This window comes from Lagopus muta, chromosome 25 (genome assembly GCF_023343835.1).
Source record: "Lagopus muta isolate bLagMut1 chromosome 25, bLagMut1 primary, whole genome shotgun sequence".
NCBI classification, from domain to species: Eukaryota; Metazoa; Chordata; class Aves; order Galliformes; family Phasianidae; genus Lagopus; species Lagopus muta.
In genome coordinates, this window is record NC_064457.1 from 2402877 (window position 1) to 2424080 (window position 21204).

The window sequence follows — 21204 nt, forward strand, 5'->3', positions numbered from 1 at the left end:
TCTGCCAGAAATGGCCAATGCTGAGGTGCACCCTGCAGGAAAGAGAAGCGTTTTCTGACTGCAGACGGCTCTCAGGGCCTGCAGGGAGCAGCAGTCGGAGCACGCAGGCGGTGAGGAGGCCCACAAGCAGTGCGTTCCCTCTCCTCCGAGGGGGAGAGAGGCTGATGAGCAGCAAAGCCCAAGCTCCCCCCGAGAGCCCTGGCCGTGGGAGCCTACCTTCACTCCTCTCAGATGAGCAGTCGCGCAATCGCTTTTTGTCATGGGCGGGAGGCTGGACAAGCGAGCGCTCAGGCGCTCCCTCGGCCTTGGACACGGCCATAAAATCGTCTAAAGGCAGCCTGTGCGCCTTGTCTGCCTGGGTTTTGTGCTGTGAGCGCTCTGAGGAGGGGAACAGAGAAAGAGCCATGAAACGCCTGTTTTCACCTCTCTTTCTGCGGGCACAGAAGGCGCCGGTGCTGCGATGCTGCGGCACCAACGGGCAGAGCTCTGCGTGGGCACGGCCTGGCACTGGGCAAAGGGGGTCCCGCAGCTGGGACCGGCTGCACACAAACCCCTTCGGCCCCCAAGGCTCCACTTGAAGGCTCTCCATCCTCCTCTCTCCTCCCGGATCGCACTGCTTTGGGGTTACCAACAGCAGGGGAGCAATTCTGCACACGGCAGGGCTGGGGGAACTTACTGGCTGCGGTGAAGAAGGAGTTCACCAGCTTGTGGCGGTCCTTGCGAGCTGGGTCGGTCAGGCTGCTGGTGGGCATGGGGGCTCTGTGCTTCAGCGAGAGCTTTTTGGGAGCTTTCATTTTCTCGTAGGGTTTGTTCTGCCACTGGGATTTCAACATGCTCTGGAAGTGCAGGCTGGTCGGCACGTCTGTGGAGGGAAAGCAAACGCAGTGCATGAATCCAGGTGCACCAGGAAGCTGTGGTTCCATCATCACCTCCCAACCCCCAGCAAGAACTGCCCCATAAAACAGAGGGCTGTCATTGCGCAGCCAGGTTTGCCTATGTGTTCAGAATGGGAGCCTACAAACAGGAGGGGAATCAACTCTGTGGAAGGGGAGATAACAGCAGGACGAGGGGAAATGGTTTGAGGTTGAGGGAGGGAAGACTGAGGTTGGATGTCGGGGGAAGTTCTTTGCTGTGAGAGTGGTGAGGTGCTGGAACAGCTGCCAGAGAGGCTGTGATGCCCCGTCCATCCCTGGAGGTGTTCAAGGCCAGGTTGGATGGGGCCCTGGGCAGCCTGGGCTGCTATGAAATGTGGAGGTTGGTGGCCCTGCGTGTGGTAGGGGGTTGGAGATTCAGATCCTTGAGGTCCCTTCCAACCCTGGCCATTCTGTGATTTTGAAGAAGCTGCTGTGTGAGGATCCAGCATTTCCAACCTGAAGCTCTTTGAGAGAAGCACAGTAACACACAATTCACACCCAGGTATATGCTGGCAGGAGAATAAAAGGCACGTGACTCCATTCTGCTATCTGTGATCTGACTTCCAAGGCACTGGGATATCTCAGCTCATCAAACCTACAGGAGTACAGACTGGAAAAGAGACATTCAGCTTAACTCCTCCATTTCGGGTCAGGCCAGAAGCCAAGTGTGAAATTCATCTGCCTGGCAGGGCATCTGCCATGGAACCAAGGGTGCTCCAAACAAGCACACTTCAGGGCCCATGGAAGCACAGTCCCCCCAGTGTGCTCCCAGGCTCCCAGCTGCACCCAGAGCGCTCAGCCCTGCCCATGCTGCCTTTTCAGACCACGCTGCACACTGCAGAGGGGCACACGCTCCTTTGGCCCACGTTCCTCAAGCTTTGTTCCACCTCAATCCCACACAAATGTGCTCTCCTGACCTCGGCTGAAGGGCAGAACACCAGTGGGGTCATTTGATGCTTTTCTTGTGAAGACAGGCTATGCTGTCAGCTCTAAAAACCATCAGCTGCACCAGCAAACTCCCCCAGCAGCACTGTCCCTCCCCCAGATCTCACACAGTGTTTTCGCAGGGACTCTGAAGCGACCCTGAGCAGAGAGGAACCTTCCCAGAGCCCACACAAGGAGCTGAGCTGCCAGCCCTGCAGAGGGGCCAGCAGCGCAATTCGGAGCTGCTGTGGCATTTGGGAACTGCAGGCTTTGCCTGAGGACTTGCCTGACCTCAGAGGGCAGCATGAAGGGATGGGAGCCCTGCTGGCGGTCTCAGCAGCTGAGATGGGAATCCTTTCCCACCCATTCCAGAGGCTGGAAAGCCCCAGGACAGGCAAACAGGGCTGCAGGCTGCGGTCACTGACAGGGGAACCTGATGCTCAGCAAAAAGCCAGGGCAGCAGGGTTTAGAAGAGTGTGGTGTTAAAGCTCTCACTGAGCCCCAACCGTTTGGGCAGCAAAGTGGGAGAGCAGTTCTTCAAGCACTGATGATCTGCAGGGACAGATCCCAGTGGGGAGGGAGGGCTCAGAGCAATCCCTGAGGATGGCACCAAGGAGAACACAGCCTCTCTGCTCATCTCCTGCCTTTTCCTGGGAATTCATTCCTTCCTCAGCAGCTGACACGTCTGTGGAAGGACGGGCCAGGCTGAAAGGAGGTGAAAACACAAAGGCAAAAGGCAAACAAACTGTGCTGCCCTTGCGATGGTCACAGCCACAGTGCAGAGCTTCCAAGGGCCGGCAGATGGCAACAGCACCGAGCCCAGCACAGCTCACATCCTTCCACCAAGGTTATTACATCATCCCCAAACTCCCAGCTAGAGATCACACCAAGCAGAAAAAGGAGAAGAGAGAGGGGACAGAGAGCTTTGGAAGAGGGTTAAAGCCTGCTCCCAGCCACACTGCTGCACAAAGTCTGTGCAGAGCTGGATTTTCCATCTGTGCACATGGGCACAAGGCTTTAACCCAACCCAAGCACAAACAGCAGAGCTCCACCCCTCCCAGCAGCCATCCCCTGCCCCAGGGAAACCTCTGCCCTGGCCTACTGACATCCCAGCTCTCCTGCAAGAGCGCCCACTCTTCATCTGCACTCCTGTTTGCTGCAGTCAGAGGGAAACGATGATGGGTGGACAGCAGCTCACGCAGCCAATAGGTTTTGGTCAGAGCAGCAGCAGCTTAATGGGAACATCCCTTCCTCCTGCACCCTCTGAGCCACCCAAGATCATGGACAACACCAAACAAGGTCAAAGAAACGTCCTGCAACTTCCACCAGTCCACAAGTGGTTTCATGCAGGTAAAAAAGCTCTGCTGAGGTCTGTGAGCACCGATCACCACGGTCTGATGTTTGGACGGTGATGGAGTTGGATGCAAGGATCCTTATGGTCCCACCCAGCTCTATGTTATGTCTAGGTTATCCTATGGCTCTATGACACTGACACTGGTCCCAGCACGGACTCTCAGGCCCCAGCCAACGCTCTGCCTTCTGCTGCAGTAAATGCTCTGCTCCTAAAACCAGGTGCAGATGAAGAGCTTGGTCTTCACTGCACCCAGCACCTCGGGATGAAAGCTGCACGGCTCCTCGCGCCCCACACAGCCCCACAGCAGCGCCCAGTGTGACCCCCATCCCTCCCCACAGCCCTGCTTTGCCGTGCTCACCATCTGGGAAGGACAGAACGGGGTGGATGCAGGAATCCAGCTGGGACAGGCGCTCCAGCAGCGGCGCGTCGTACTGCATGTCCAGCGGCGCGGAGCTGCGGGCACCACACAGAGCACACGAGGGGCTCACGTCACAGCTGCACCGAGCCAGGCTGTTCCGATGGACCTGGGCAGGGGGACAGAGACCTTCAGCATCTCACGGGGCTCTTTTTGCACGCTGCCCCGTCCAATCAGCCCTGATTCTCACAGCAAACCTGTTGATTCAGTCTGGAGCTCGCATACACACAGCTGACAACAACTACCTGCCCGCACACAGCATCTCCCAGATTTGATTAAAAGTGTTTATCTAGGCTGAAAACCTCATTTATAAAACCATGAGACAGCACGATTCTGTTGTCAGAGAGGAAAAACACCTTCTTCTAGTTCAGACAAGCCAGGGAACCACCAGCGTGCCAAGAGCTGACACCTTCAGTGATGTCTTTGTGGAGTGAGGAGGAGAGGTTTTCAGTCTTGGTCCCTGAACCAGGAGGGACCTTCAGTTCACAGATCCACAGACTTTACATAAACCTCCTCTACATAAAGCCACGGTGGTGCAGATGCACAACTGGATGTGAAACAGTCAGCAACCGATGAAGCCCCACTGAAATGAAAGGATCCGTCAGATCAGATCCTGTGAAGTCTGTTGAGTCTGGTATTATTCAGATAATTTCCACTAATGACTTGAATGATGGAAGAGATAATATCCTAAAGCCTTAGCAAATAGCAGTACAACTGGGAAGGGCTGCAAGCAGCTTGGAGGAGGGAGCTGGAATGAGAGAAGTGATGGAAAATGAACCAAGCACTGCTCAGTGAGGGTAAAAGCACAGAAATACCCCCAGTGAACTGATTATTTCCACTTTTAAGCCAACTCAGCTGGCCAAGAATCTGTTTTGCTCAGCAGAATGCTTCCTTCTGAGCTTCTTTAAACCCTATCCCCCACAGAGCGAGAAACCCTGAAACTTTGTGGTAATTAAGTTTGACTTGAAACACTTCTGACTCAAATACAAGTAAGTGGATTTGTGCCATCCTTGGTTCTGCAATCCTAAGAGCTGCACGCACAAAAAAACCCGTCCTTATTGCCTCGATTTCAGAGCATCTATTCTCCAACTGGCAGCTTATGGCACTCCTAAAGGAAGTTAAGAAGGGTGAAGCATGCTTTGTCCTCACATAAGATGCTCAGAGAATAAACTCTGTTTCTGCTGAACTGAATTCTGCGTATGGGCAGGGGAAGATGGGGAGGAGCACAAAGTAACACGTTAATAATGGGCCCCTGTTCATTTCTGTGCTGTTTCCTACACCTGATTTTTCACTGCTTCACTCAGCTGCTCCCATTTTACCAGGCTGAAGCACCTGGCCTGGAGCTTACCTTAGAACAGGTTTATTCTGAAAAGAAAACCCCATGTCAGAATCCAGCACTGATGGCAGCTAAAAGAAACCTTCAGCCAATTAAGAGCTTCTTTGTTTCTCCTTTTCTTCCCCCACAGCCCCTCGAGCCCCGCTGGGCTGCTCCTCCTCCCCTCTTTGCAACCACAAACACTCCCAAAGAAGGGAGATCTTGTGCAAAGCAGAGCGGACCAACGATCGGATGCAGAGCTCCTCTGGTGCAGAGCTGGTGCTGCGCAGAGGAGCAAAGCAGAGAAAAGCACAAGGGAGCAGACTCACCTTTTTGGACAGGGGCATGATGCTGCTGGGTCGGACCAGCCGTCGCTTCTTACAGCTGAGCACCGGGCGCGTGCGGGCGGCCACACACGTCCCATCTGAAGCTGAAGGGACCACATTCATTCTCTGCTTTTTATGCAAGAGCTCCTCAGCTTCCTGGCCATCTCCCTGAGCGTGTTCTGCCAGGCCAGGCTGAAGACTGAAGAGAACAAGGAGGAGAACGTCACTGCCTGGTGCTGCAGGCAGGGTCAAGCCTTAAGCAGAGACTGAAGCCTTAAGCTGAGATGCAAACTTCTGATCAACACTTGGGAACCACCCCCCCAACAGCTCCCAGCAGTGACACCAACCAGTGCAATGCTAACCTTCACCTTGCTGCCCACATGCAGCACCCCTGCCCTGCTGTGGCACCGATGCACGACGCCACCAACTAAACACCAGCACAACTCCACATCCACAGAGCCTTTCCATGCCTGTTTTGCAAGGGTTTCACATCTAGAAATGCAAAACATTCAAAGCCCCGTGGCCTGACGCCCTGTCATTGAAAGGCTACAGGCACACAGAGGGCTGTGCCACGGCCTGCAGTGCTCCAGCTGTAGGCATGAACAGGTCTGTGGGTATTTCAGTGTGCCCACACTGCACCGTCCTGCCCAAGGTGCACTGCATGTGTTTCTGCAGCCACTGCCAGAACCTCCAAGCACCACATGGTTCAACCCTGACGTCACCCTCCAGCACAGCAGAATTGCTTTTGCTTGTTTGTATTCCTGCCCTTTGAGAGTTTCTTAGCAAAGGCAACCTGGAGAAACAACGCAGAGAACCTCGTTCCCAATGGAATCGATGGGATTTGGGGTCCTCTGTACCTCCAGAAAAGCAGGCCAAAGGTTTGCAGATCTTTCTGCAGAATAACTGCAAGCAGGGCTCTAATCTCTGGATCACACCATTTGCAAATGTATTAAAAATACCCATAAAGAAACAGTTTTGAACATGCTCACTGCCTGCAGGGCCTGTCCATGTAAACACAGCTCTGTTCAATTCCATTTTCAGAAAAACAATGCTGCACAAAACCTCAAGCGAGAGATCTCCTCCAACACTGCTTCCAAGCACGATTCACTACTGAATTATTATTTTATTTCCAAAAAAGAAACCATTCATACCATCACCCACCCAGTTACTAACAGCACATTACAGGCTTGGGTTGCAACCCTAAAAATGGAGCTCTATCTGCACTGGGGAAGCAGCTTACGTGTTGATAACTCCATTGACGGGTCTTGGTGCTCCACAGGGCTTGGTGGGATGGGACTCAGGAGTACTTGCAGCAGAAAGACCCAAGCTGTCCAAGGGCTGGGATCCAGGAACGCTCTAGGGAAGGAGGAGAGAGATGAGAGATTCATTTGTGGAAATCCAAAACAGCCACAGTTTTATTTCAGTTTCCAGCTGAGGATTCTGCACTGTTGCTCAGGCTTCCTTGCAGAACTGTGAGACAAGGCTCCAGAAGATGGTGTGCAACAAGACAGAGAGGAAAGGACTTGGGAGGGAGCAGCTCCAGCAGGAGGATGGGTGCATGACAGCACTCCCAACGTGAGGAACAACTCCCCTTGGGCAACCACTGCAGAGCAGGAAGGCTCACCGGAGCACTCAGTGCAAAAAGAAAAGCTCCTCACCACCTGCACAGCTCATGGGCTGCTTCCCAGGGCTGGCATTGTGCTGCAGCCCCAATCAGTGCTGCAGGGAAGGTGGGGGGCGAGGGGAACAGGCCTGCAGAACTGAGTTTGTGCTTTAACCAAATACCTGTGCACACACAGTCCAAGCAGCACTTCTCAAGATCTTCCCAATTAGAATGCACACAGGCTGTGGCTTTAGGGCCTGAAGAGGCCAACTCCATAAAACCAGAACTGTCTGATGCTGGAAACACCTTGTTGTCTGAAGAAAGCAAGTAGGAACAAAGCGCAAGACACACACCTCTCCTTCTGCCTGGGGTGTGAAAAGCAGACAAACCCTCCTGACCTCAATGAGCAGCAGCTCCTGCACGACTGCAGCACGGAAATACTGAGCAAGGCAGAAGCCCCACTCGCAGCAGCAGGGGAAGCAGGGGGCTGCCACGCTGCTTGTCAGCAGATGCTGGCTTTGCAGCCCTGCCTGTAGCATCGCTGCTCTCATGGAGCTGGTGCCAGCACAGTGCAGCAAGCTGCTGCCCCAGGCACCTCCATACAGCTCCTTTTGCTCTCAGACATTCTCCTCCCCTCCCCCAGGGTTAAACGTCATTTTTTCTTGCAGCACTTCCTGCACTCTCTGCCAGTGTCTCTCTAGCTGGGTTTCCCCCTTTGCGCACGCAAAGGGCGGTGGTGCATTTAAGTGCTAATAAAAAAAAGACAAAAGGACTGACTTATCAATCCCCACGTCTGATCAGCCCCCTGCTCACCCTGCGCTCCTTCCCAGCAGCATCAGCCCCACTTCTATTAACACATCCCCTGTTCTCTTCAGCTCAAAGAAGGACCAGCACTGAGCTACGGCAGCGCAGGGTTGCAGCCAGCATAGCAGGGACCTGACTCAGCCAGGGAAGAGCCCACTGTGACAGCAGGGAACGTCTGCCCGCTGCCTGTCTGAGGAACTTTGCAGGCTTTCCTATGCTTCTAGTAATAAGAGGTTTCACCTGTCTGGATGCAAGGCCGTTGGGCTGCCCCAGGCACAACTGGGAGCCCCGTGCCTGCAGCTGCAGGCTGAGCTGTGCCCTCTGGCTGAGGGTTGGTGAGCCCCAGGCAGCACCCACAGCCTCTGCTGGAGGCACGGGGTGGGAGGGCACTGCGTGACTCATCAGCTCTTTGGAAACGTGGTGTTTATTCTCTCCTCCAGGAAAGGCCTTAAAGGAGGAACTTCTCATCCAGAGCGGCCTCTGGGTTGTTGGTTTTTTTTTTGAGATAGGAACACGCAGCAGAGGGGCTGGAAAGCATCGATCCCTTTATCAGCACCATCCCAGGCCGGTCCTATCGCACCACGTCGGGGTGTACCTGAATGGGGGGCTCCTATGGAGCAGGGTGACTCCAAGAGCTGAGCTCTGCAGCTCACAGGGCAGAGCTCCAACCACCACGGTGCTCCAGTCTGAGCTCCTCTGCTTCCAAGCCTGGAGGCCACCAAAGCCTTCAGGACACCTGGGGCGCGTGGGAGAGCCATGGGCTTCTGGCTGCATATGAGTCCAGGAGCACAGAGCAGCAGTACTCCTCCAGGTGAGCTGTTGTGACTCCACCCCAGCAATGCCCCCCATGTGCCCAGAAATGCAGGTTCAGATCTTCACCTACTGCAGACAAAAACCCCTGGAGCATGGCAACATCCTACCAAGATACTGCATCAGCATCTCTTACCTGTCACTAAAAATTTCTGGTGCTTCTCCCCACTAGCGAGAGCAGCAATGAACAGACAACAAGAACTGCTTCATGTCATTTCCATCTTCAGGCAAAAATGTTATTCACCTCCCACATCTCCCAAAGCAGAGAGCAGGCATCTCCTGACATGCTCTGCAAAGCCTTGCCCCTCACTGCCAGCAGCATTAATTCCTCCCAGGACCCTCAGCCACATCCTGCACACCAACCAGAGCCCCAGCACACACAGCCCAGACTCCCATCGGCCAAAGGAGCTTTTCAGGAGAGGATGGGACCCAAAGGTGAAGGGCTGGGAATGGGACAGGAGGCACTGCCTCCCCTTATTCTGCCCTGCAGACCTCTCCCAGCTTAAAAACAACAGAAGAATCTAATTCTAAGCAGCGGGAAGAGTTCCAAAACGATAAGCAGCTTTCCAGCCTGAGAGATAGCCTAATGCAACAGGAATGGTCTCTGGGCTGTGAGCAGATCGAGGCTGTGACTCAACACCCCACCCCTATGAGCAAGACCGACCAGGCACAGCCCCCAGGGATGGGTGCCCCAGGGCAGCTGCTCTGCTCACACCTCCAGCCTGATGCAGAGCAGGCAGCCACGTGCACAGCAGGGAGAAGTGGAGGTTTGCTTCAGGAGGAGATGTAGAGCAAGGCAGAAGCAGCTCGAAGAAGGTGCCAAGCACCAGCTACTTCTACCTACTTGACAGTAACTGTGCTGGCTCTGCACACACGCTGCTCCTTACTGCTCAGCAGCTATTTATTAAGAGTTGGACTCTGTGATCCTTTATGGGTCCCTTCCAATTTGGGGCGTTCTGTGATTTGGCAGCCCAGCCCAAGGCAAGGCTTGGAACCACACCATCTTTAAGGTCCCTTCCAACCCAGCCATTCTAAGACTCTCTTTTGTGCTGCTGTTACCCCCAAGACCTGCAAGAGATGGGAGCTGTGCAGCACTGGGGCTGCCGTAATGAAAATCTGTCTGAAGAGCCTCTGTCCCAGTGAAAGGGATGAGAAAAAGGAGCAAGCAGGAAATGAGCAACAGCAGCAAGATGGCTGTGAGCAGCAAAACCAGACAGCGGTGGCCAAGCAAGCTTGTTCTCTCCTATGCACCAAATTCATAGACATTTTCTATCCTATACATACAGAGATGATGCCCAAGTGTATGGCAAGCGTCCAGAATGCGTAGGGACAAAGCCAGAAGGGACACAGCTCTTCCATCTGCACATTTCCAGGTTGAAAACAGACCAGTACCATCAGATAAACATCCTGACTTAGATAAGAATGGAAATTTTCGTCCTAACCCTGCAATTTGATTATTCATCCCCGTTATCAGCCTATGTACAGGTCAGCTCCCAGCAGCAGCCAACGCCTTGGTGCAAGCTATTCCTGCAGAGGATCGGAGCACGCTGTCCCAGCAGTTGTTTATTATTCACTGAGAGCTTTTGGGGTTAAAGCATGGATGGGGAGGAGGGGGGAGACAGACGGACATCTCAGCTCGAAGGCAGACGCTGCGTAATGCTGTGCCAGCCCCGTGGCTCTGCTCTGATCCCAGTCCTGCATGAAACCCTCCTGCTCTGCACCACGCCGAGAGGTTTGGGCTGAGCTAATCTGCTAATTAAAGACCTCGGCTCCAAACACGCATCTCGAAGCCACGTCAAGCGAGGAGATGTTTTATTACACTCACTTGGAATAACCCCTTGTGGTCCACTGCGAATCACAGAGCTCACAGTGTTTGCTATTATCGCTCCTGACAGGTGGCTCAGGGAGAGGAGAAAACACTCCAAGTTCGATATTATGCATGTTTTCAGTTAAGCTTGCTCTCTATCATCTGAATTCTGGGTGCAGAATCACGGAATGACTGGGTTGGAAGGGATCTCCAAGGGCTGCAGGTTTGGGGCAGAGCGACTGGAAAGCTGCATGGAGAAAAAGGACCTGGGGGTGTTGGCTGCACGTGAGCCAGCAGTGTGCCCAGAAAGGCCAGCAGCATCCTGGTCTGTGCCCCCCATCCCACATCGTGGCTTCAGAGCCCTCTGCTGTAGTACATCCGTGTGTCCCTCAGGATCAAAAGTAATCACAGCCATCCCGAACCGCCTCTGCTCCGTGCCCTACATTTCTGCATTAAATAATAAATACCTGGCGCTCAGCATCGCTTCCAGAGCATCTCACTGAAATCATTAGTTCCCTTTCTAAGGGGGAAAGCTCAGGCAGATATTAATAGTCACATCTTCAGAAGCACTTGCTAATTGTGCTGCTCTCAGTTTGAGGTGCTTTTGCTGGAGGGAAAGGCTTAGTTAGGATTTTTAAGCTTCGTAAAATGCTAATGCATATTACAAAGGTACCCCAAGGAACTCCGTGCTAAAAGGTGTTTAAATCATATCATTTATTAACCCCAAAGTAAACCAGGAGGGGAGAGCAGCGGGTTGGCATTCCCAAAGGACAAATCCCATTGGGGTGGGGGTAGGAGGGCTGTGCTCCATGCACTGCTGCACTCACCAGCCGCTCTGCGCCGGGCTCCAGCTTCACATCAGCGCTAACAGGACGGGATGCATCATCCGCTGCGGGGTCAGGGGGTGCTGCTTCACCGAGGACAATCAGCCCCTGGAAGAGATGGAACAGAGCGTGGATTAAATGCGGCTCCTTCGGACCCAGCAGGGCAACGGCGCATCCATCGGCCTTGGGAAGAAAACAAACATGAAAACCACAGTGCAGAGAGGCTTGCATTGCCACAGCATTCTTCAGACGTGATGCCAAACCGAATCCCTCGCTGCCCGGGGTTCCCTGACACCGAAGCTGAACTCGGAGGCAGCTGAAGCCAGCTCACACATTGCAGCCCATGAGCACCCACTGCAGAAGGGCCACCCTGGGCAGCTGCAGCATCCCGCCCTTCCCTGCTCTGTTGCTCTCCTCTTGGAGCCCCAGCACGCCGCAGCCAGCAGAGCAGAGCAATGCTTTGCTGTAACAAAGAGAGGGAAGAGGCTGCTGGAACAGCATGCAGTGCAACCTGCTGCAGCTCCGAGCAAAGCAGGTTGAGCAGGTGCCAAAAATCACCCGGTCAGAATCGTAACTCGAGGCAGATTTTTCAAAGTCATACACAGAAAATTGAGTAAGAAAGAAAATAAGTGCTGATAAACAAAGCTGTAAAGCTGGTGGGGCAAAGCCTGGTGGCAGAGCACTGATTTGTCTGGGTTAACACACTCTGTCCTGTCTGCGCTTCACTCCAAGTGAAGCTTGGACTATTTCCTCTCTCAGCAACACAAAGTATAACAAAACCATGATAACTGCACCTGATCTGAGCTGCACCATAACAAGGCAGCATGCAGTGTGCAGCTGGGAGAACCTGCAGGCCACAAAACCAAAGTCCTGCATGCAATGGTTGACCAAAACCATGGATGGGACCAATCCCACCTCCCGTAAGGATCATCCCATGCCTTCACACCATCTTCCATACAAGAGATCTGTGGCTTTCCAGTAAAATGCTGGTAGCTCATCCTCCAGATTTAACTGCTTTAAAAACAGATCATTCATAAACTGAATACAACTGTGCATGGCCTCAAACCAGCAGTGAGCAAGCAGCCAGCTTCTGGATAAACAGAATGACTGTTTCCTGTAGTTTTCCGAGATCCATGAAGGATGTTCAGGAGATGAGGGAGGCTGGAAGCCTAAGATCAATTAAACACCTAAAAGTCCCCCTAGGAAAGCCATTGCATCCCAGTGCTGCTCCCAGGGATGGCACCAGGTGAGCTGCAGCACAGCTCAGCCATCCTGCATGGACAGTGAGGAACTGGCTCTGAACACAGAACAGAAAGCAAGGAAGCTGCAGCACATCCCTCTGCTATCAGTGCTCCTGTGACTCTGAACGCCTCCAGAGGCTGTATTTTAACCTCCTTATATTCGGCCAAAGAAGCCAAAGCTGAGTTGTGTTGATGAAGAAACCAACCTGTCTCCTCATTCTTCAACGACTGCCCTCATACAGCTGGAACTGAAGCCCACTCCAAAAGGTCCTTTGCACTACTGAAGTGTGTATTCATGCTCTCGCCTTCTCTACCTGCTGCATGTCTTACCCCACTGACAGAACCAGAGCACACCTTCCAAGCACCCTTGAGCTCAATGCCAGCAGCACGATGAAGAGGTGATCTGCAGCCCTGCCAGGACGGTGGCTGTTTGCTGCTGTTTGCTTTCAGGCAGGACAGCCACTGCCAGATCCCGAGCATCTGAAATCTAATGTACCTTTTAACTTTGACACAGCACTGCCATCTTCTCCCCTCAAACCAAGAGACTGCAACCTTAGATGAAACATGCAACACGTGTAGCCACAGTGAGGCCATTCCATGGGCCAAGCTGCCAGGACCTGCTGAAAGCATCGCATCTCCTCCTTCATCAGCTGAGTTTGCTCCTTTCTGCCACTCCTTAACTTTCAGCAAATAAATTCTGGGCCATTTGGGGTTTTGTACTTCCCAACCACCCTGCAGGATCTGCAAGGTGGAAGGATCCTTCTGATGCTGGGTCATTCATGGATGTAACACCCGCTTCCCACAGGCTGCCTTCTCTCCTCCTGATGCTGTGTTCCACCCAGACAGCCATGCTCTCCCCTCTGCTCTTTGCAGTCCTCACTCACCATTTAACCTGCTCTTCTACATAGCTGCATAAAGGCCCACAGCCTTCCTCCCCTGCCTGTGCCCTTCTTCCCATTGCAGCCATCACCAGAACACCATAAATCTCGGGGAGAGAGCCTGCTGGACTGAATTCCTGAGGGTCTGTAAATGGATGCAGCACCAGGATCCTGCCTGCCACAACCTCAGCATTCCTCCCTCCGAGGGCTGACATTCAGACACGCACGCCTGAACAAGTCCTGATAACCATTCCTGCCTCATCCCTTCTCTGCTCTCCCCCATTCTGAGAGCAAGTTTGAAAACAAAATTCCTGCCATAAAGGTCAGCACTTGTAGTCTTTTGTTTTTACTGTTTCAGCTTTAAGCCTGTGCCATCAGGCAGCATCTGCAGATGGCTTCCTCCACAGCCCCATTCCCTCCCCAGGAGGTCTCTCATCGAGCTGTTCCTCAGCCCCATCTTCAGGTACTCCCAAAGAGAAAGAAAGAGTGGAGTGATGGAGGAGTGCAGCACACACACAAAAGCAATTCCTGTTCGGCACCCAGAGAGAGGCTTTTAATTGAGGCTCTTCATGTCACCGTGGAACAGGACTGCACTCAGCCCATGCCCAACAGCCCCCCCGCCACCCACAGCTGTGCAGTTACACTGCTTGAGCTGCAGGGAGGGCATAAAACACGTGGTGCTTTGCATGCAGCTTCCCCACTGCATGGGAAGAGAACCATCGGGAGGCAGAAAGGGCAGAACCCCCCCGGATCCCAACAGTGCTCACCTTATTGGCTCTGATCTGCTTGTAAATATCCGTTTGCTGCCGGATTCGGTATTCCAGGTCTGAGACGTGGGCTTGGAGCCAATTCCAGCGACTGACGATGGCTGCACGGTCTGCTGCCCATCTCCACTCTGCCCTTCGTCTCCTGGAAGAACAGACAGGGGAAGGGGGGGATGATTCTGAGTGTGACTTTAATTACACAGCCCACAGAAAACCGAGCAGAACTGACAGCCAGATCAAAAGCGACACGGCGAATGGCACGACTGATACCATCTAGCCACTGCTAATGACTACCAGCCCGGCCACAGACGTGCTGTAAAAGCCATGCCTCTGCAGAGCAACAGGAAAACAACTTTGGGTACCCAATGATTGAAGTTCTGCCTATGCGAGCGTTAAGGTTTTACTCCACGCTCAGCTGAACCAGCAGCTCTGGTCCCACCTGGCTGCAGCCAGACACACTTCTGCAGGTTCTGGAGGGAACAAAAGCCCTCTGCCCTCCTTCCCAAACTGCACCATGTTTGTAAGGAGCCAATGGTCGTGAAATACAGCCCGACACCAGCATGGGGCGCGTGGCCACACTGGGGTGAGCTTCACAATGCACCCATGTTTGGAGAGCTCACAGTGCCTCGCAAAAGCTGTCACCCTGCAAGGAGCTGCTGCAAAGGAAAGCAAGCAGCAGCAAATCATTTCTGCATCAGGTGGCTTGACCCAGCAAACAAAGAAGCTGGGAAAAACCATCAGATATTACTGAGTGAGCTGCACCTCTGATCTGCATGGCTGAGAAGTGAAGGTGAGAGCACACAAACATGTGGGTGCACGGGGAACCCACACACTCTGCAGCCCTCAGCTGACTTCCTACCTGCTTTCTCTCCGCTGCAAGCACCAAACATGGCCCAGCAGGAACATAAATGTGCTTTTGCTGTTGTGTGCATCACACCATGGCATTTTATGGTCAGCTGTTACAACAGCACCTCACCAAACTGTCACCAAACTGCAGGGCAGATGGGAACACAAAGAGTAATGTGTGTAAATCCACAGCTCTGCTCTCCTGCATTAGAAACCCTCGTATTACAGAAACACAACCTGAGCATCTGATTTGTTGGACAAGTGCTCAGACTACCCAGGAAGCACAGACCACAACACAGGCAGCAGCAGCAGCGTGCACGTGCAAATGCAGCACTGCACAGCACTTCAGAACTCAGGAACAAAACAATTCCCTTTTCTCCTCCTCTCATCCCCCTGCAGCGCTTCTGATGCAGAGCAACTGCATGGTGCAAGCAGAACCCACAGCACCTCCAGTTTGGTGCCAGCAGATGAAGGCACATTTCCACCACCATAAGCAATCGCTGCAGCAGCCTGCAGGCTTCCCCAGCCTCAGTAAGATCTCCACCAGCCTGAGCTCTTCTCTCTGGCATATTTCACCATATGAAGAGCCCCCTGCTGCGCTTGGCTCAGCACAAGCCTTTCCAGAGCACGTTACTTCTCCAGGAATTGATTTCTTCCATACCCTTGTTGCACAAGCTGAAGGCAATTCGACTCCACCAGCCGCAGGTCAAACCCAACATCAGCCCTCCCCAAGCTTTGGACGCTACACCAGAGCTCTGCAGCCTTTCCATTGCTCTCTGAGGACCAAGAACAGTGCAGCAGGAAGGCAGAAAGCTGCTGAGAGCTCCCAAACCTCTGCCTTCCCTTTGCTTCCCTCTGCCAGCTTACAGAGCACCTGAGTGTGTTGAACAGCACCGGCCCACTCTGTTAAACAGCACTCATTTGGATCACACAAATAAAAGTGTAAAACCTTTCATTTTCATCTCTCCGAACACTTTGCAAAGCGGAACTGCAGCCCCACACCTGCTGCCGGGGCAGGGGAAGCTGATCCCTTCTTTTTAAGCATCGCAGACTTCCAAATGATGCTGATGGAAGGGTTGATCCCACCTGCTGAGTTGGCAGCACCTGCCCTGCTAGGGGTCACAGCAGGTGCCCGGATGGTGCATGCAGCACAGGAGGAAGAGCAGCAGTTAAATACGATTGGAGAAAGGCAGGGGGGCAAAAAAACTCGCACTTGACATCAGTGCACGTCCTTGGGATGGGTCTGAGTCCTTCCCAATGCACAAAGCATGCAACTGCGGGCTGCGTTCTGCCTTCTGAGCACAGCAGCCCGCTGCAGCATGGGGAGGGACTGAACCCCAGGTGAGTTCTGGCTGCTTCAGGAAGGGGTGTGTGCTCTGATGGAGTTATCCTTTGAACAGGTAATGTACACAGAGCCCTGCTGTGAACACAGCAGCACCTCAGTCCGTGCATTCCAGCAGTATGAGCCGCGCTGGGTCCTGCATGCTCAGCAGCCGGGTGCTGCAGGGCTGTGCAAGCTCTGTGTAGATAAGCACTCCGGAACACGGCTGCCACCTATACGAGCTGAAACCAAGCTGATGCACTCAAACAAGGCTGCAGGGTGAAGATCAGCAGGGATCATCCCTACACGACTGTGGGAACCCACAGTCCAAGCCCAAACCTCGCTGCACCAGCAGCAAGCAAATGAGGCACGGCAGGACTGGGCTCCCATGGCCACCTGAGATCCCAGCGAGGATGCAACAGACCACAAAAGCAGTTTCAAATATGACACTCAGCTCTATTAAAGGGCCAATTATCCATATTAATTCTGCACGTGTGTTACCTACCACTGGGCAGCAGCCCTGGGGCAAAGGCTGGCAGCAGGAACACAACGCAACGCTTCGTGTCCATGCAGGCACAATGACTGCTCTCAAACAAGATGCCAACAGAAATCTCACAATTACACCAACTCTTATTTGAAGCAGTGGTTTCCCATCCTCTTTTTCTCCTTGCTTTTTGAGATGTTCCAATGCCAGTCCTGACAGCGAGGTGAAACACTGCCAATATCTCCAAAGCTCACTGGGAGAAGGTGGATAAAAAGCCATGCACTCTGCTCACGTGAAATTCAGATGACACAAATCCAACTTTTTCAATTCTCCCCATCTTCAGCCGCTGAAGGAAACACACCCAGCTCAGCTGCTGTTTGCAACCCCCTCCTCTGCAGGGCCGCTGCTCTGCTGCACACCGTGAGCTCTGTGGGCAGAGCTAAACTGCCCAAAGCTTTCACAGCATCACAGAATGGCCAGGGTTGGAAGGGACCTCAAGGATCTGAATCTCCAACCCCCTGCCACACACAGGGCCACCAACCTCCACATTTCACACCAGCCCAGGCTGCCCAGGGCCCCATCCAACCTGGCCTTGAACACCTCCAGGGATGGACGGGGCATCACAGCCTCTCTGGCAGCTGTTCCAGCACCTCACCGCTCTCACAGCAAAGAACTTCCCCCTGACATCCAACCTCAATCTTCCCTCCCTCAACTTCAAACCATTTCCCCTTGTCCTGCTGTCTCCCCTTTCCAAGAGTTGATTCCCCTCCTGTTTGTAGGCTCCCTTTAGGCACTGAAGAGCTGCAATGAGGTCACCCTGCAGCCTTCTTTTTCTCTCCTATGACGGCTCCAAGAGAGGAAGAGAAACCCCACGAGCTCTGGAGAACAATCTCGTTAGCTGATGACAACACTGCTGCCTGCCAAGGAGCCAACATGAACAGTTCGTTTGGCTGAGCTGCCCCCACCCTGCGGATGGAACCCACAGATGCTGATGGGCTCCTCTGTGCACAGTGCTGCTCAGTTCCATCCAACCCATCCCTGCACCCAGCCATGCCCCACGCTGCTCAGGGCCACGTGTGGTTTGCATTGCTCCAAACGCAGCTCAATGCCCTCCCTGTGAGCAGCAGCCGTGCAAAGCCTGCACAGCAGCCACCGCTCAGGATATGAAAGGTTTGTTTTGGCATCACTGCTCATTAAAAAGGAAAAAAAAGAAAAAAGAGAGGAAAAAAGAGGCCAAGTGGCCTAGGCAAGTCACTACATGATGCCTGATCTCCTGCACAGGGATGATGCTGGGACAGGGCTGCACAGCCTGTGGTCACGATGGCAGAACCCAGCGCTCTTGTGCTGCAGCCGGTCCCAGCAGCACTGCCACCGCAGCTCGTGCTCCAGAGCGGGGCTCCAAGCCAAACCTCTGCCCCATGCCGCTCTCCTGTGGCACTTTTTCTCCCTAAATCCCTTCCTAGCAGAAAGTGTTTCTTGGAAAATTAAGCACCAAATCATCCCTTGAAGTCATCCTGTAAAATGGAATGCCCCGTGCAGGATGTCCACACCAACGGGACAAACACTGCGCTCAGCTCCTCTCCAGGAAACTGAAAATCATCACTGCTTGGTTCAGCTGTGATTCGGAGGAACACCCTGCACATCACCCACGGGTGCTTCTCATTTCGGTTCTGAGCCACAGAGAACGCTGTCAGCACCTGAAAGCAGAGCATCCCCAGCAGAGCATCCCCAGCACGCTGTCCCTCCGGATGGCACACGCTGGCTGTGTGCTGAAGATGAGATGTTCTGGTCCCATCTCAGAGCTCGGCACCTCCCAGAGCCAGCAGTGGTGTGCAGTGACTCAGCACAGTGCTGGTGGTGCTGAGTCACTGCCATGTGCTGGCTGCTCCCAGCCCTCCCAATGGGAAGTGTGGGCCTTGAGGGCAAGATATGGCACTGCTCATCCAGGGCCTGGGGATGGCAGTGCAGAGCCCTGCTGGGGGCCTGGAGTCAGACCTGGATGCAGCCCTTGAGATACTCACAGAATCATAGAATGGCCTGGGTTGAAAAGGACCACAGCACTCATCCAGTTCCAAACCCTGCTGTGTGCAGGTCACCAACCAGCAGCCCAGGCTGCCCAGAGCCACATCCAGCCTGGCCTTGAATGCCTGCAGGGATGGGGCATCCACAGCCTCCTTGGGCAACCTGTTCCAGGGCCTCACCACCCTCTGGCTCAAAAACTTCCTCCTAATATCCAACCTAAACCTCCCCTGTCTCACTTTAAAACTATTCCCCCTTGTCCTGTCACCATCCACTCTCAAGAACAGCCGTTCCCCTCCTGTTTATACGTTGCTTTCAAGTACTGGAAGGCCACAGTGAAGTCTCCTGGAGCCTTCCCTTCCCTTCCCCTCCCCTCCCCTCTCCTCACTGAAGCCATTGGCAGAAGGCTCGGTGGGATTCCAGAAGCCATTCCCAAGGAGGGTCCACATGTTCTGCCAACACAACAGCAGCTCTGCTGCTCCCCCAGTGTGCCAGCAAGGATGGAACCCGGGCTGGGCTCAGCTCTGCTGGTGGGCAAGGGTCCTGGTGCCAGGGGAAGGAGAACTGAACAGCCACAGAACCATCAAGGCTGGGAATGACCTCTCAGACAGACCCCTGTGTCCAACCCCACTGTGCCCACAGACCCTCAGTGCCACATCCCCACAGCTGCAGGGATGGGACCCCTCCACACCCCACCCCCTGGGCAGCCCATGCCACCACATCACCAAAGTGTTTCCTGATGTTCAGCAGTCCTGTCCTCGTGCCACCCCCAAATGTCTGTTGAGGAGGGCACCCTCCCAGCACAGACACAGGAGTGTAACCTCCAATCCGGCTGAGCTTTCACCCATCTCCACCTGCCACCTCTAAAAGACACAAAGCGCTGATTTCCCACCAAGAAAAACCCTAGAAATAGCCCTAATTGTAACGGGCTCTGTGATGGAAACCATTGGGTAAACTATAAGAACAACCATCACCTCCATACGATGTCACCTGCTGCTGAGCTCATGAGCAAGGCACTGCCTGCTCTGGTTGCAATGTGAAGCTCACCGGTAGTTTAACACATCCTTATTGTACCAACCTCACGCTTCGTGAAACACAACATACTCAGTTGTGTTCAGCTCAGTTCACAACAAACTTCTTCCAAGAACGCGTGCTCCTTTTTGCTGAGCACAGCCCTCCATGAGCGCTGCTGCTTTGCTTACAAGTGCCACCTCCCCAGCTGGGCTGAACTGCACAGGAAAACACAACCGCTGTCTATCTAGATGTAAGTCGTGCCTCTTCCCTCAGAAAGCAGGATGTGGCAGCAGCACTGTACCCTTGTCAACCAGCTCCCTGTGGCAAGCAGAGCAGCGGGGCACAGCTCTGCACACTGCAGAGGACACAGCCAGCACCCCATGCACAACCAGCACCCAACCCATCCTCCTGCATCTCCTGCATCTCCTGTATCTCCGATCTCCTGAAACGGCAAAGATTGCAGCTCCATTCAATGCAAGCATCTCCTCACAAGAGATAAAAGGAGCCTTGAATTCTCCCACCGAACACCCAGCAGAGCAGACACTCAGGGCACGGAGCAAAGCGCCCGAGGAGTCGCAGCGTCACCCCACAGCAGAGCCCTTTGTGCGTGTGCAAATGGAGCAGTGCCGAGTCCTTCTGCTGGTGGCACCGGCCCTGCGGGGAGGGGAAGGCAGCCTTATGCAAATGGAAGCCATTGTTACAAGGGAGAATTTATTTCACATTCCTGAGCAGCGGCAGTTCCTGGAGCATAACAATTGGTGAGGCCCTTCTGCTGAGCACCACATATTTTTACGCTCCGCAGTAAATCAATACTCCGTAAGACAGAAACTCTGTTCAATTATTGCCAGCCCAGGACGGCGGCTCTGGTTGGTGAACAACAGTCACAGGGTACAGCATCAGAACAGGACTTATTTGGGACGTGTTTCTCATTGTTCACAAGTTTACTTAACGCAGAACGGATGGAATGATGCTCTGGGACATCACCCCGTGCACGGCGCTCGGTGCCAGCGCCCAGGGAAGCAATGAGTCCCAGCACACACAGCTCCCAGCTCTTCCCTTTCCACTAGGCAGCCATAGGACCAAAGGGCTCAGTCCTGCCCTGTGGGACTGGCTGTGTTCAGCTCCACGCATTCTGCAGCCCAATGGCAAAACGAGATTCGGGAGAAGCGCTGATGCTGCTGCAGGATCTGCCCCCAAGAGTGGGAAATTCCCATGCTCCTGAGCTGTCCTCCTCTCCTTATGCATCCATTGGGGCACCAGGAGAAAGAGGAGAGGGTTTGGCAAACAAGTCTCAAAATATACAACCCTAAGCAGGCTGTGGATGCCCCTCCTTGGAAGCATTCAGGGCCAGGCTGGACGGCGCTGTGAGCAGCCTGGTGTCCCTGCCTACGGCAGGGGGTTGAACCAGATGATCTTAAGAACCCTTCCGACCCAAACCATTCTATGATTCTAACACAGCTCTGAGCCTCACGGAACGAAGCACAAAAGCCCGTTCTTCAGAAGCGCTTCCACTCCTCTCTTACTGCCCAGCACAGCCAGCA

The 21204-nt window shown here is 53.7% G+C and overlaps 1 protein-coding gene across 5 annotated transcripts in view; it reads right to left on the reverse strand.

Annotated features, from left to right (window-relative positions):
* KANSL1 (KAT8 regulatory NSL complex subunit 1) overlaps positions 1–21204 on the reverse strand; it is a 67499-nt gene that overhangs the window by 5131 nt on the left and 41164 nt on the right. For 4 of the 5 annotated variants that reach the window (XM_048926927.1, XM_048926926.1, XM_048926930.1 and 1 more), the window contains exons 3-9: positions 13983–14124; positions 11100–11204; positions 6489–6604; positions 5252–5447; positions 3551–3716; positions 677–862; positions 217–378 (exon numbers count right to left, since the gene is read on the reverse strand). In XM_048926927.1, coding sequence (XP_048782884.1) covers positions 217–378; positions 677–862; positions 3551–3716; positions 5252–5447; positions 6489–6604; positions 11100–11204; positions 13983–14124 — 1073 coding nt within the window. The remainder of the gene's footprint in view (positions 1–216; positions 379–676; positions 863–3550; positions 3717–5251; positions 5448–6488; positions 6605–11099; positions 11205–13982; positions 14125–21204) is intronic. The other variant, XM_048926931.1, reaches the window with a different exon arrangement.